This window comes from Pseudophryne corroboree, chromosome 8, assembly GCF_028390025.1.
Source record: "Pseudophryne corroboree isolate aPseCor3 chromosome 8, aPseCor3.hap2, whole genome shotgun sequence".
NCBI lineage: Eukaryota > Metazoa > Chordata > Amphibia > Anura > Myobatrachidae > Pseudophryne > Pseudophryne corroboree.
In genome coordinates this window covers 240,862,452-240,877,271 of record NC_086451.1, presented here as the reverse complement: position 1 = coordinate 240,877,271, position 14,820 = coordinate 240,862,452, and the positions used below count along the sequence as shown (strand labels likewise).

General features: G+C 47.2%; 1 protein-coding gene across 3 annotated transcripts in view; it reads left to right on the top strand.

Moving 5' to 3' along the window:
• Nucleotides 1-14,820, top strand: part of MED12 (mediator complex subunit 12) — a 272,752-nt gene that overhangs the window by 69,159 nt on the left and 188,773 nt on the right. For all 3 annotated transcript variants that reach the window (XM_063937138.1, XM_063937137.1, XM_063937136.1), the window contains exons 4-12: nucleotides 138-297; nucleotides 395-567; nucleotides 6,868-6,978; nucleotides 7,053-7,307; nucleotides 8,890-9,036; nucleotides 9,205-9,304; nucleotides 9,381-9,517; nucleotides 9,702-9,833; nucleotides 9,917-10,046. In XM_063937138.1, the coding sequence (XP_063793208.1) occupies nucleotides 138-297; nucleotides 395-567; nucleotides 6,868-6,978; nucleotides 7,053-7,307; nucleotides 8,890-9,036; nucleotides 9,205-9,304; nucleotides 9,381-9,517; nucleotides 9,702-9,833; nucleotides 9,917-10,046 (1,345 nt within the window). The remainder of the gene's footprint in view (nucleotides 1-137; nucleotides 298-394; nucleotides 568-6,867; nucleotides 6,979-7,052; nucleotides 7,308-8,889; nucleotides 9,037-9,204; nucleotides 9,305-9,380; nucleotides 9,518-9,701; nucleotides 9,834-9,916; nucleotides 10,047-14,820) is intronic.

Below are 14,820 nucleotides of genomic sequence, written 5' to 3'. Positions count from 1 at the left end.
TACAGTTAAATTACATCAGTAATCCTTAGATTCTCTATAATGAAAATTTGGTTTTAGTTTTGATGTGAAAGTGCAGATTGTCCATCCTCCAAAACCTATGCTCTCTCCCCAATCTGCTTCATTTTTGTGCTGGACAGGTTCCCATTTTTGGCAAGAAAGAGGAGGTATTTGGTTTCCTGGCTCGTTATTCTGTGCCAGTCATGCGGGCGGCTTGGCTCATAAAGATGACTTGTGCCTATTATGCGGCCATTACGGAAACCAAAGTGAAGAAAAGGCATGTCATGGATCCCTTCATAGGTACTGTAATATGGTGTTTCTTCTACTCCTGGTGCTATTAACTTAAAGCATGAGTATGCTCTTAAATTACTTTCAATCTTTTCTTGGACCCATGTAGAGTGGACACAGATCATAACTCGCTACTTATGGGAGCAGCTGCAGAAGATTGCAGAGTATTACCGGCAGGTGACTGGAGGTTGCGGGCCCTCTCCTGGACCTGTGCCGCCAGAGGTGGAGCTTGCACTGAAACAGTGGGAGTATAATGAGAAATTAGCCATGTTTATGTTCCAGGTAAGCATTCTGTGTGAAATCCTTCAGTCTTGAAGTCAGAAACTTGGCAGAAAGTCTTAAGTATGAAATTGCAAAAATTAAAAGTTTAGAATTTTTATTTAAATGTATGCTTGTAGTGTTGACTGGGAAATCGCCAATACTTTAATAGTGTCTGTTCACTCATCAGATAAATGTATTCAATGAAATTACTTATCTAGTATAAAGAACAAACTATAACCCCTTCTTAGAATTGCTCACTGGGAGCAATGTATAATAGAACATTTTTTTAAAAGTTCTAAAGGGTAACTTGGATGTAGTCCGTAAGATCGCCTGACCGATTTTTCTCTAACGTCCTAGTGGATGCTGGGAACTCCGAAAGGACCATGGGGAATAGCGGCTCCGCAGGAGTCTGGGCACAACTAAAAGAAAGCTTTTAGACTACCTGGTGTGCACTGGCTCCTCCCACTATGACCCTCCTCCAAACCTCAGTTAGATTTTTGTGCCCGGCCGAGCTGGATGCACACTAGGGGCTCTCCTGAGCTCTTAGAAGAAAGTATATTTTAGGTTTTTTATTTTACAGTGAGACCTGCTGGCAACAGGCTCACTGCAACGAGGGACTAAGGGGAGAAGAAGCGAACCTACCTGCTTGCAGCTAGCTTGGGCTTCTTAGGCTACTGGACACCATTAGCTCCAGAGGGACCGACCGCATGGAACTGGCCTTGGTGTTCGGTCCCGGAGCTGCGCCGCCGCCCCCCTTACAGAGCCAGAAGCAAGAAGAAGTCCGGAAAATCGGCGGCATGAAGACTTCTGTCTTCTCCAAGGTAGCGCACAGCACTGCAGCTGTGCGCCATTGCTTCTCATACACACTTCACACTCCGGTCACTGAGGGTGCAGGGCGCTGGGGGGGGGGCACCCTGAGCAGCAATAAAAACACCTTGGCTGGCAAAACAATCACAATATATAGCCCCAGAGGCTATATATGTGATAATTACCCCTGCCAGAATCCTTAAAAAAGCGGGAGAATAGTCAGCGAAAAAGGGGCGGAGCTATCCCCCTCAGCACACTGGCGCCATTTTTCCCTCACAGTTCCGCTGGAAGGAAGCTCCCTGGCTCTCCCCTGCAGTCTACACTACAGAAAAAGGGTAAAAAAGAGAGGGGGGGGGGCACTAAATTTAGGCGCAGTAAATATTATAGCAGCTATAGGGGACATAATTCAGTTAGTCCCTGCAGTATATAGCGCTCTGGTGTGTGCTGGCATACTCTCTCTCTGTCTCCCCAAAGGGCTTCTGTGGGGTCCTGTCCTCTGTTTAGAGCATTCCCGGTGTGTGTGCGGTGTGTCGGTACGGCTGTGTCGACATGTTTGAGGAGGAAAATTATGTGGAGGCGGAGCAGATGCCTGTAGAAGTGATGTCACCCCCTGCGGGGCAGACACCTGAGTGGATGGTTTTATGGAAGGAATTACGTGCAAGTGTCGACTCCTTACACAAAAAATTTGACGACATGCCAAATGCGGGACAGCCGGCTTCTCAGCTTGTGCCTGCCCAGGTGTCTCAAAGGCCATCAGGGGCTCTAAAACGCCCGCTACCTCAGATGGCAGACCCAGATGTCGACACGGATACTGATACCAGTGTCGACGACGATGAGTCTAATCTAATGTCCACTAAGGCCATTCGCTGCATGATTGAGGCAATGAAAGAGGTGTTACACATTTCAGATTTAAACCCAGGTACCACAAAAAAGGGTATTATGTTTGGGGAGAAAAAACTACCCGTAGTTTTTCCCCCGTCTGAAGAAGTAAATGAAGTGTGTGAAGAAGCGTGGGCTTTCCCTGATAAAAGATTGATAATCTCAAAAAAATTACTAATGGCGTTCCCTTTCCCGCCAGAGGATAGGGCACGTTGGGAAACACCTCCTAGGGTGGATAAAGCGCTCACACGTTTGTCTAAAAAGGTGGCACTTCCGTCTCCGGATACGGCCGCCCTGAAGGAGCCTGCGGATAGAAAACAGGAGGCACTCCTTAAGTCTATATATACACACACAGGCATTATACTTAGACCAGCTATTGCGTCAGCATGGATGTGCAGTGCTGCCGCTGCGTGGTCAGATTCCCTGTCAGAAAATATTGACACCCTAGACAGGGACACTATTCTGCTAACCATAGAGCATATAAAAGACTCAGTCTTATACATGAGAGATGCACAGAGGGAGATCTGCCGGCTGGCATCTAAAATAAGTGCATTGTCCATTTCTGCTAGGAGAGGCTTATGGACCCGGCAGTGGACAGGGGATGCAGATTCCAAAAGGCGCATGGAAGTTTTGCCTTATAAGGGTGAGGAGTTATTCGGGGATGGTCTCTCGGACCTCGTTTCCACAGCGACAGCTGGGAAGTCAGCATTTTTACCCCATGTTCCCTCACAGCCTAAAAAAGCGCCGTTTTATCAGGTACAGTCCTTTCGGACCCAGAAAAACAGGCGAGGAAAAGGCGGGTCTTTTCTGTCCAGAGGCAGAGGTAGGGGAAAAAGGCTGCAACAAACAGCTAGTTCCCAGGAGCAAAAGTCCTCCCCCGCTTCTTCCAAGTCCGCCGCATGACGGTGGGGCTCCACAGGCGGAGCCAGGTACGGTGGGGGGCCGCCTCAAAAATTTCAGCGATCAGTGGGCTCGCTCACAGGTGGATCCCTGGATCTTTCAAGTAGTATCTCTGGGGTACAAGCTGGAATTCGAGGCATCTCCCCCCCGCCGTTTCCTCAAATCAGCCTTGCCAGCAACTCCCTCGGACAGGGAGGCTGTGCTAGAGGCAATTCACAAGCTGTATTCCCAGCGCGTGATAGTCAAGGTGCCCCTACTTCAACAAGGACGGGGTTACTATTCCACACTGTTTGTGGTACCGAAACCGGACGGTTCGGTGAGACCCATTTTAAATTTGAAATCCTTGAACACATACATAAAAAAATTCAAGTTCAAGATGGAATCGCTCAGGGCGGTTATTGCAAGTCTAGACGAGGGGGATTACATGGTATCCCTGGACATCAAGGATGCTTACCTGCATGTCCCCATTTACCATCCTCACCAGGAGTACCTCAGATTTGCGGTACAGAATTGCCATTACCAATTCCAGACGCTGCCGTTTGGTCTGTCCACGGCACCGAGGGTGTTTACCAAGGTTATGGCGGAAATGATGATACTCCTTCGAAAAAAGGGAGTTTTAATTATCCCATACTTGGACGATCTCCTAATAAAGGCGAGATCCAAGGAGCAGTTGTTGGTAGGAGTAGCACTATCTCAGGAGGTGCTACACCAGCACGGTTGGATTCTAAGTATTCCAAAGTCACAGCTGGTTCCGACGACACGTCTACTGTTCCTGGGAATGATTCTGGACACAGTCCAGAAAAAAGTGTTTCTCCCAGAGGAAAAAGCCATGGAGCTGTCGTCTCTAGTCAGAAACCTCCTGAAACCAAAACAGGTGTCGGTGCATCACTGCACGCGAGTCCTGGGAAAGATGGTGGCTTCTTACGAAGCAATTCCTTTCGGCAGGTTCCATGCCAGAATCTTTCAGTGTGACCTGTTGGACCAATGGTCCGGATCGCATCTTCAGATGCATCGGCTACTAACCCTGTCTCCAAGAACCAGGGTGTCTCTACTGTGGTGGCTGCAGAGTGCTCATCTTCTAGAGGGCCGCAGATTCGGCATACAGGACTGGGTCCTGGTGACCACGGATGCCAGCCTTCGAGGCTGGGGGGCAGTCACACAGGGAAGAAACTTCCAAGGACTATGGTCGAGTCCGGAGACTTCCCTACACATAAATATTATAGAACTGAGGGCCATTTACAATGCCCTAAGTCAGGCAAAATCCCTGCTTCAAAACCAGCCGGTACTGATCCAATCAGACAACATCACGGCAGTCGCCCATGTTAACCGACAGGGCGGCACAAGAAGCAGGACGGCGATGGCAGAAGCCACAAGGATTCTCCGATGGGCGGAAAATCACGTGTTAGCACTGTCAGCAGTGTTCATTCCGGGAGTGGACAACTGGGAAGCAGACTTCCTCAGCAGACACGATCTCCACCCGGGAGAGTGGGGACTTCATCCAGAAGTCTTCACACTGATTGTAAATCGTTGGGAACGGCCACAGGTGGACATGATGGCGTCCCGCCTAAACAAAAAACTAGAGAGATATTGCGCCAGGTCAAGGGACCCTCAGGCGATAGCTGTGGACGCTCTAGTGACACCGTGGGTGTACCAGTCGGTTTATGTGTTCCCTCCTCTTCCTCTCATACCAAAGGTACTGAGAATAATAAGAAATCGAGGAGTAAGGACAATACTCGTGGTTCCGGATTGGCCAAGAAGAGCGTGGTACCCGAAACTTCAAGAGATGATCTCAGAGGACCCATGGCCTCTGCCGCTCAGACAGGACCTGCTGCAGCAGGGGCCCTGTCTGTTCCAAGACTTACCGCGGCTGCGTTTGACGGCATGGCGGTTGAACGCCGGATCCTAAAGGAGAAAGGCATTCCGGAGGATGTCATTCCTACGCTGATTAAAGCCAGGAAAGATGTAACTGTAAAACATTATCACCGCATATGGCGGAAATATGTTGCTTGGTGTGAGGCCAATAAGGCCCCAACAGAGGAGTTTCAGCTGGGTCGATTTCTGCACTTCCTACAGGCAGGAGTGTCTATGGGCCTAAAATTAGGCTCCATTAAGGTGCAGATATCGGCTCTGTCGATTTTCTTCCAAAAAGAACTAGCTTCACTACCTGAAGTTCAGACATTTGTAAAAGGAGTGCTGCATATTCAGCCCCCTTTTGTGCCTCCAGTGGCACCCTGGGATCTCAACGTGGTGTTGAATTTCCTAATATCACATTGGTTTGAACCACTGAAGACCGTGGATCTTAAATATCTCACGTGGAAAGTGGTCATGTTATTGGCCTTGGCTTCGGCCAGGCGTGTTTCAGAATTGGCGGCTTTGTCATGCAAAAGCCCTTATCTGATTTTCCATATGGATAGGGCAGAATTGAGGACTCGTCCCCAGTTTCTCCCTAAGGTGGTATCAGCTTTTCACTTGAACCAACCTATTGTAGTGCCTGGGGCTACTAGTAACGTGGAGGATTCCAAGTTGCTGGACGTAGTCAGGGCCTTGAAAATTTATGTTTCCAGGACGGCTGGAGTCAGGAAAACTGACTCGCTATTTATCCTGTATGCACCCAACAAACTGGGTGCTCCTGCTTCTAAGCAGACTATTGCTCGCTGGATTTGTAGCACAATTCAGCTGGCGCATTCTGCGGTTGGACTGCCGCGTCCTAAATCAGTTAAAGCCCATTCTACAAGGAAGGTGGGCTCATCTTGGGCGGCTGCCCGAGGGGTCTCGGCTTTACAACTTTGCTGAGCTGCTACTTGGTCAGGGGCAAACACGTTTGCAAAATTCTACAAATTTGATACCCTGGCTGAGGAGGACCTTGAGTTCTCTCATTCGGTGCTGCAGAGTCATCCGCACTCTCCCGCCCGTTTGGGAGCTTTGGTATAATCCCCATGGTCCTTTCGGAGTACCCAGCATCCACTAGGACGTTAGAGAAAATAAGATTTTACTCACCGGTAAATCTATTTCTCGTAGTCCGTAGTGGATGCTGGGCGCCCGTCCCTAGTGCGGATTGTCTGCAATAATTGTACATAGTTATTGTTTAATAACGGGTTATTGTTATGAGCCATCTGTTGAGAGGCTCAGTTTTGTTTCATACTGTTAACTGGATATGGTATCACGTGTTGTACGGTGTGATTGGTGTGGCTGGTATGAGTCTTACCCGGGATTCAAAATCCTTCCTTATTGTGTCAGCTCTTCCGGGCACAGTATCCTAACTGAGGCTTGGAGGAGGGTCATAGTGGGAGGAGCCAGTGCACACCAGGTAGTCTAAAAGCTTTCTTTTAGTTGTGCCCAGACTCCTGCGGAGCCGCTATTCCCCATGGTCCTTTCGGAGTTCCCAGCATCCACTACGGACTACGAGAAATAGATTTACCGGTGAGTAAAATCTTATTTTAACCCCACAGTCCTAAGTCATAATTAATTGACAAATGTCTGTTCTTGGACCATAACCAATGAAATAATCCTATGATTAAAGGCTGGGGATCTGAAACCGGTGAAGTGGTCCTATTGGTTACGTACATGTTTTAATATTTATAGATCTAGTGAGAGAGGATATTTTTTAACACAATGCATGGTTCTGGGTGTGGGTGATAGTAGTACTTTGGGATCTCTTGGTTATATTTGCACAGTCCTTTACATGCACCAGAATTGTTGTTCTTGCTTCCTCTGTATATTTGTATGTTTTTAAAGGATGGAATGCTAGACCGTCACGAGTTCCTTACTTGGGTTCTGGAATGTTTTGAAAAGATCCGACCTGGGGAAGATGAACTATTGAAACTGCTGCTTCCTCTCTTACTGCGTGTGAGCATAATACATTGAATATTCGTTACATACCTATAATGTGTTTCACTAATCTGGTTGTGTTTTCACCACAGTATTCAGGTTCTTTAGTACAGTCTGCTTATCTGTCACGTCGTCTGGCATATTTCTGCACAAGGCGTTTAGCACAGCTGTTGGAAAGTAGTGGGAGTCATACAGGACACCTCCTTACAGCTCAGACGGGTGCAGCTCTGCCTCCAGCACCTGCCCCTCCTCCACCTTCAGGATCATCCCCATCTTCCCCCTTCAGTGACCTTCTACAATGTCCTCAACATCGTCCTCTTGTGTTTGGGTTAAGCTGTATGCTGCAGGTATGGCTTGTATTTACATTGGAGTTGAACTCCTTTATTTTGCTTTTACATAACCGGTTAATAAAATAGCAGCAGAAAATACTGGTCATTTTGTGAAACAAATTCCTGTTTTGGAGCCTTTTTAATGTTTCTACAGAAGAACCCAGACTGTCTTTTTATCAATCGTATATGAACTGGCATCAGTATTGTTTTCCCACTTACTATCCCTTTCTATTTCTGACATATTGACTTCAGAAGTTTTTGGGAGGCAGACAGTGGTTGTATGATCTTTGATAATTATTAGCGCTATATGGTCAGTTCAGTTAAGTGCTAGTCGCATGGATTTTACAAAGTGCCAAAGGAATTCAATTATTAATCCAGCATAGCTCCCAGAAACAGAGCTTATACTGCTCATTTTTACTCATACCTCTGGATATGGTGTTTAATAACTTATTAAATATTTAAATATTCTCTGTCATTAAGGGAAGATTTTGGTATGTAAAAGCCAGTGTCACATTATGCTCCAGTTCAATGGATATCTCAATGTAATATACACGTTTTGCAAAGTCTAAACTTACTGGCCTAATGATAAAAAAAGGCACATTCCTAAATTGTAAGAATGTGTAATATCAAAATCTTTCTCGCAAGTCCTGAATAGTCCTTTTATCTTGCCCTGATTTAAAGCATTGTTACTGAAACATACATCACTAAAACAATGCGGGGTATCCAATTAACCCAAGTATCCACGGTCATCGACTGTTTATCGCCGGGGGCTATCCAGTTGGCCCCGATGTTGTAGCCTCCCCCCCTATCGTGGTTAATGGTTCAGGTGCCAAAGTATTATCTACGATAAACGGCTGCTGGAACCGCGATAACACATGGGTCCCATGTGTGTGTTCACGCGATCGCGGGTCCATTTTTCGGGCAATGAAAAGTGACCCTAATTGGACACTGCAGTAATGACCATCGTTAATTACTCGCGAAATCTGTCCGTTTTCACCCACCAAAAATTGATTGGATCTAATTGGATACCCCCTATGTGTGTTTTCTGTATACATGTAAATAAGCATATATTTTTTGCGGGTGTGTTTAAGTAAGTTTAAAGCTTACAGACTGGAAGCTGTTACAATACTGGTAGTCGGGATCCCGGTAGTCATAGTGCCGATGCCGGAATCCCGACTAGCGGTGAAATGCCACCGCAGGAATACTGGTGACACAGGCTATTCTCCCTCTGTGGGTGTCCATGACTTCCATAGAGGGAGAATATAACCTGTGGCGAGCTCAGTGAGCCACCGTGCACGTGTCATGCGCAGCGAGCCCGCACTGGGCTTAATAGTGCTCGCCCCGCTGCTGGCATACTGATGGCCGGGATGCCCCTGACCGTATACTGACGGCTGCCATCCAGGCTACCGGTAATTTATACTGGACCTTTACAAACATGGCCTTTTCCATGTGAGCAACATATTATAGTGCCTTGGTATTGCTTTTTACTGTTTTCATTTAAAGTACATTTGTTCTTTCTCCAACTTTTGTAAAATGTAATAATAAACCGCTTCTCTGAAAACTCTTCTCTTTACTATAAGTAGGATTTTTCTTTTTTCAGAGCATCGTCCTCTGCTGTCCCAGTGCTCTTGTATGGCATTACTCTTTGACTGATAACCGAATTAAGACTGGGTCACCCTTAGATCATCTTCCTATTGCTCCCTCTAGTCTCCCTATGCCAGGGGGCAATTCTACGTTCACTCAGCAGGTTAGTGCTGCCAGCAGGTTGTGTGTAAACATTTTCTTTACATGCCTTTTATGTCTGTGTATTTAAGGCTATCCATGTACCTTTCCACCCATTTTCTTTCAAATACATTATTCTCTTTGATTTATCTCTAGAACTGTCTACCAGTTTGACTAGCTATTCATTTTTCAGGTGCGTAGGAAACTGCGGGAAATGGAGCAGCAGATAAAGGAGCGGGGTCGCGCTGTAGAGGTCCGATGGTCATTTGATAAGTGCCAGGAAGCCACAGCAGGTAACCATACTCTGCCTAAGCATACTGGAGTTGTTCTGGAACTGTTCATGTCTTTATGATCTCTATCTCCTTTCAGGATTTCCTATTGGACGAGTTCTTCATACCCTGGAGGTTCTAGATAGCCACAGTTTTGAGAAATCTGACTTTAGTAACAACTTAGACTCTCTGTACAACCGCATCTTTGGACTTGGTCTTGGCAAGGATGGTCATGAGGTGATGAGGGAAATTGTGCTCTCACTAATGTCTGCAAGTGTGGCACAGTTGACAGACTAGTATCACAGTTGCAATCCATTATATCTTTATTTCTTTTTTTTTTTTTTTTTTCCCTTTGGTTGTATTCTCAGGATGCATCCTTTGTTGGTAAAAGCTGATCTCATGTGTCTCTTCTGCCCCCTAGATATCTCCAGACGATGATGCTGTAGTTGCACTTCTTTGTGAGTGGGCTGTCAGTTGTAAACGCTATGGACACCATCGCGCATTAGTTGTTGCTAAATTACTAGAGAAGAGGCAAATGGAGATTGAAGCTGAGGTGTGTTACTGTTTGTATATGGAATGTCCCTGTTACTGTCTCTCTTCTGTGGCAGCATTGATATTTTGTGTCTTCTTTTTCAGAGATGTGGGGATTCTGAGGCAGTTGATGAAAAGGGATCTGTATCTTCAGGGTCCTTGTCTGCACTTAGTTCCCCCCCTGTTTTCCAAGATGTTCTGCTCCAGTTTCTTGATACACAGGCTCCAGTATTAAGTGAGTGTTGGCTATGCAGTGTTGTGTAACATATTGTAATTATGTGTACACTGGCGAATATAGAGTACATGCCCAGTCCTTGAGGTCAGACACTAAAATGCAGGCCGTTTTCCAGGCATGACTTAAGCAAATTGAAGTTTAGTTTTCTTAGGAGTTGGGCACACATGTATGGAGGTGGCAGTACTTGTACACCGGATATAACTGATAGATGAATATTAGTGTGAAACTTTAAAATGTTATTGTCAAGAGGGTATAAATGTTACAGATGTTTCCTCATATGTCATTGCTGCAGTCACTTTAAACAGCCCCTGTTGCCATGCCAGTTAGCACGAGAATCTTCTGGTGTCTTTTTTTCCAAAAATGTGCCTTAGTTGTGATGCGACTAGAGCGCATAAGCAGATGATATAAAAAAAGCAAAAGCACCCTACTGCGTCACCTATTGTAGCACCTGAAAACTTCAAACATAAAATTGGACGCACAAGCAGACTGTACTGATTAGTTTGATAGACAATACTTCTGTGTGCGACTGAGTCTCTGAATCTGTATATAAAGTGCTACAATGCAGTGGTTGCAGCTTTTTCCAGTGCTAGTTCTGTGCTGCTCTTTATACAGAATCAGCCACGCACAATATAAAGGTGTCACATACCAAATTATTCAGCACAGTCTACTTGTACGTCCTAGTTGCATCGTGTTGTGACTACTGTTTTGAAAAAAAAAGATGCCCAACATTAGCAGAGTTGCACGGGACCTGGTGGCTCACTCACTCCAGGCATCTTGTGATACATGGCATATTGAGGCTGTATGTATGAGGAAACATCTGTACTTTGGTTTTCATGCGTTCCTGTTACTGCTTCTTACGTTCAGATATTTATGGTTGACCAAGTCTCAGTGAATCATTAAGATTAGTTGATGTATCACTGCTACGGATGGAGTACAACAACCTTTCTCTTACGTCCTAGAGCAGAGGTTCTCAAACTCGGTCGCATGTTTTGCAGGTAACCCAGCAGGTGCACAGGTGTATTAATTACTCACTGACACATTTTTAAAGGTCCACAGGTGGAGCTAATTATTTCACTTGTGATTCTGTGAGGAGACCTGCAAAACATGCACTGTGTGGGCCCCCGAGTACCGAGTTTGAGAACCTCTGTCCTAGAGGATGCTGTGGTCCACATTAGTACCATAGGGTATAGACTGGTCCACCAGGAGCCATTGGCACTTTAAGAGTTTGAGAGTGTGGGCTGGCTCCTCCCTCTATACCCCTCCTACCAGACTCAGTTTAGAAAATGTGGCCGGAGGAGCCGGTCACAGCTATGGGAGCTCTACAGAGCTCATCTGGAAAAGTTTATTTTTATTATTTTACAGGGAGGCTGCTGGCAACAGCCTCCCTGCAGCGAGGGACTAAGGGGGGGAGTAGTGTCTGCCCTGCGGGGTCTGAGCCACTGTATCCGCTGACTGAACACTGAGCTCCAGAGGGGTCTGATCGTTCTCCGCCACAGGGGACCGCTCGCCCCAGCAGCATGCCGCCAACCCCTTACAGAGCTGAAGAAGTGGTGAGTAAGATACCGCCCCCCCCCCCCCCCCAGCAAGCGGTGGGCTGGTGTGAAGATGGCGGCACCGTGAAGGGAGCGCAGTATTAACTGCGCTCCTGGGAAGGCTCAGCGGCACATGGTGCGGCGCTGTGAGGGGCGCCCTTGGCCAGCGCTTACCACCTACACAGGTCCAGTAGCCTTTCGGGGTCCTCTGATCTCAGCCAGCACAATTTCTTCAGGCCATTATAATCCATGAAGAGCGGGAAGACAGCGATATCAAGGGGGCGGAGCTTCTCAGAGCGGACCCAGCAGCGTTTCAGCGCCATTTTCCTGCCTCCTGCACAGCGCTGAGAGGAAGAACAGGTCCCTCCACAGCAACTTCAGCTATCTGTACACGGTACCAGGGGGTTGTAGAAGGGAGGGGAGGCTGTAATAAGACTGTGTGTCCTATTAAGGAGCACAGTCGGCACTAACAAGGGGTCTCCCTTTGCTAAAAAGCGCTGTGTGGGGGTTGGCTCCAATCTGTATCTCTCTTGCCATTCTTGGGGGGGAACTCCGTCTACCCTCACCTGTGTGTGGAGTGTTTGGTGGTCTACTTTTAGCTATGTCCAGGGATACTGTGTCATATGCTGCAGAGGATTTATCCTCCCAGGAAGATCCTATTCCATGTAATCAGGATTGCACTGGTTTAGCACAGATACCAGCAAGGGAACCTGAGTGGTTTTCCTCTATCAAATCTTGGATTTCTCAGATTTCTGACAGGGTTGCAAGTAATGAATCTGCAACCCAGGTATTACAGAGCTCTATGGCAGTATGGCCTGTTGCTGGTACCTCCGGACGCCCCGCTATATACTCCCACAAACGTGCGCTTGTGCATGTCACACAAGACGACGCGGATACCGATTCTGACACCACAGACTGTGATGGGGATGTGTTGTGGGGGGGTCCGCTATCAGGGATGTGTTGAATGTTAATGATACCACACCTGAGCAGGTTGAGGAGGCCTTTTTCACTGAAAATAAAAAGACCTCGCTAACCTTCCCTGCATCAAAGGAATTGAATGCTTTATTTGAAAATGCATGGGAAAACCCTGAGAATAAATGGGAAAACCCGCCGATTGTTGACGCCTCTGTGTCCAGACTCTCAAAGAAGGTGGTTTTACCTGTTCCAGGATCTACCGCCTTAAAGGAGCCGGCTGATAGGAAAATTGATAACACGCTTAAATCAATGTACACTGCTTCAGGGGCCATATTACGTCCCACTATTTCTACTGCATGGATTGCAAAGGCAATAGTAAAGTGTTCGGCTGCCTTACTAGAGGATTTGGATACGATGGCTAGGGATGACGTTGCATTATATTTACGCAACATACATGATTCAGCAGGTTTTATGGTAGAATCCTTGAAGGAACTGGGTTCCATGGCTGCGGGAATATCTTCCATGTCTGTTTCAGCTCGTCGGGGACTGTGGCTGCGCCAGTGGTCGGCCGACGCGGAATCCAGAAAAAGTGTGGAGTCCCTACCCTATACAGGTCAGGCTCTCTTTGGGGTAGATCTAGATGCGTGGATATCCACGGCTACAGCGGATAAGTCTCTAAGTCTCCGTTTCTTCCCTCAGCAGTACCTGCTCCGAAGAAATCCTTCTCTTCATCTGCAATGCAGTCCTTTCGGCCTAACCAGCCTAGAAAGTCCAGGACGTCCAAACCCTTCTTTAAGGGAGGTTGGCTTAAGTCCAAGAAACCTGCCGCTGCAGGTTCCCAGGAACAAAAGCCTGCTTCATGTACGCCAAAGTCCTCCGCATGACCGCGCGGCCTGGAGGTGGGGCCAGTGGGAGCGAGACTCAGATACTTCAGTCATGTCTGGGTATTGGGGGTAATTCCAAGTTGATCGCAGCAGGATTTTTTTTAGCAATTGGGCAAAACCATGTGCACTGCAGGGGAGGCAGATATAACATGTGCAGAGAGAGTTAGGTTTGGGTGGGTTATTTTGTTTCTGTGCAGGGTAAATACTGGCTGCTTTATTTTTACACTGCAAATTAGATTGCAGATTGAACACACCCCACCCAAATATAACTCTCTCTGCACATGTTATATCTGCCTCCCCTGCAGTGCACATGGTTTTGCTCAATTGCTAACAAAAATCCTGCTGCGTTCAACTTGGAATTACCCCCATTGTCCGGCCTGGATCCCTGGGTGTGATAGATATTGTGTCCCAGGGATACAGGCTGGAATTTAGGAGTCTCTCTCCTCATCGCTTTTTCAAATTAGGCTTACCAACTCTGTTGGCAGACAGCACTGTATTATATTTTCCAACTCTGTTGGCAGACAGCACTGTATTACAAGACGCTGTCCAAAAACTGGTGGAGGCACAGGTCATTGTGCCAGTACCACCTCAAATGCAGAACAAAGGTTACTATTCAAACCTTTTCGTGGTACCGAAACCGGATGGTTCGGTCGGGCCCATTCTAAACCTAAAATCATTGAACCCCTTTCTAAAGGAGTTCAAGATGGAGTCTCTTAGGGCGGTGATATCAGGTCTGGAAGAGGGGGAATTCCTGGTATCACTGGATATCAAGGATGCGTACCTCCACTTTCCGATCTGGCTGCTGCATCGGGCTTATCTTCGTTTCGCATTACTGGACTGTCATTTCCAGTTCGAGGCCCTGCCATTCGGCCTCTCCACAGCACCAAGGGTGTTTACCAAGGTGATGTCAGGAATGATGGTTCTCCTCCGCAAGAAGGATCTGCTGATAAAGGCATCGTCCAAGGAGAAGCTGCTGCAGTCCATTGTTCTCACAACACGCCTCCTCAAGATCCATGTTTGGATTCTGAACCTTCTTAAGTCATATTTGGAACCAACCCAGAGGTTGTCTTTTCTGGGAATGATCCTGGATACGGAAGTGCAAAGGGTGTTTCTTCCGCAGGAAAATGCGTTGGTGATGCAGGCTATGGTCTGGGATGTCTTGAAGCCAGCCCGGGTGTCTGTTCATCAATGCATTCGCCTATTGGGAAAGGTGGTGGCCTCTTACGAGGCTCTCCAGTACGGGAGGTTCCACGCTCGGACCTTCCAACTGGATCTCCTGGACAAGTGGTCGGGATCTCATCTCCACATGCACCAGAGAATTCGTCTGTCTCCAAGGGCCAGGATTTCGCTCCTCTGGTGGCTCCAATTGCCTCACCTTAAGGGGCCGCAGGTTCGGGATTCAGGACTGGGTCCTTCTAACCACGCATGCGAGCCTTTGGGGCT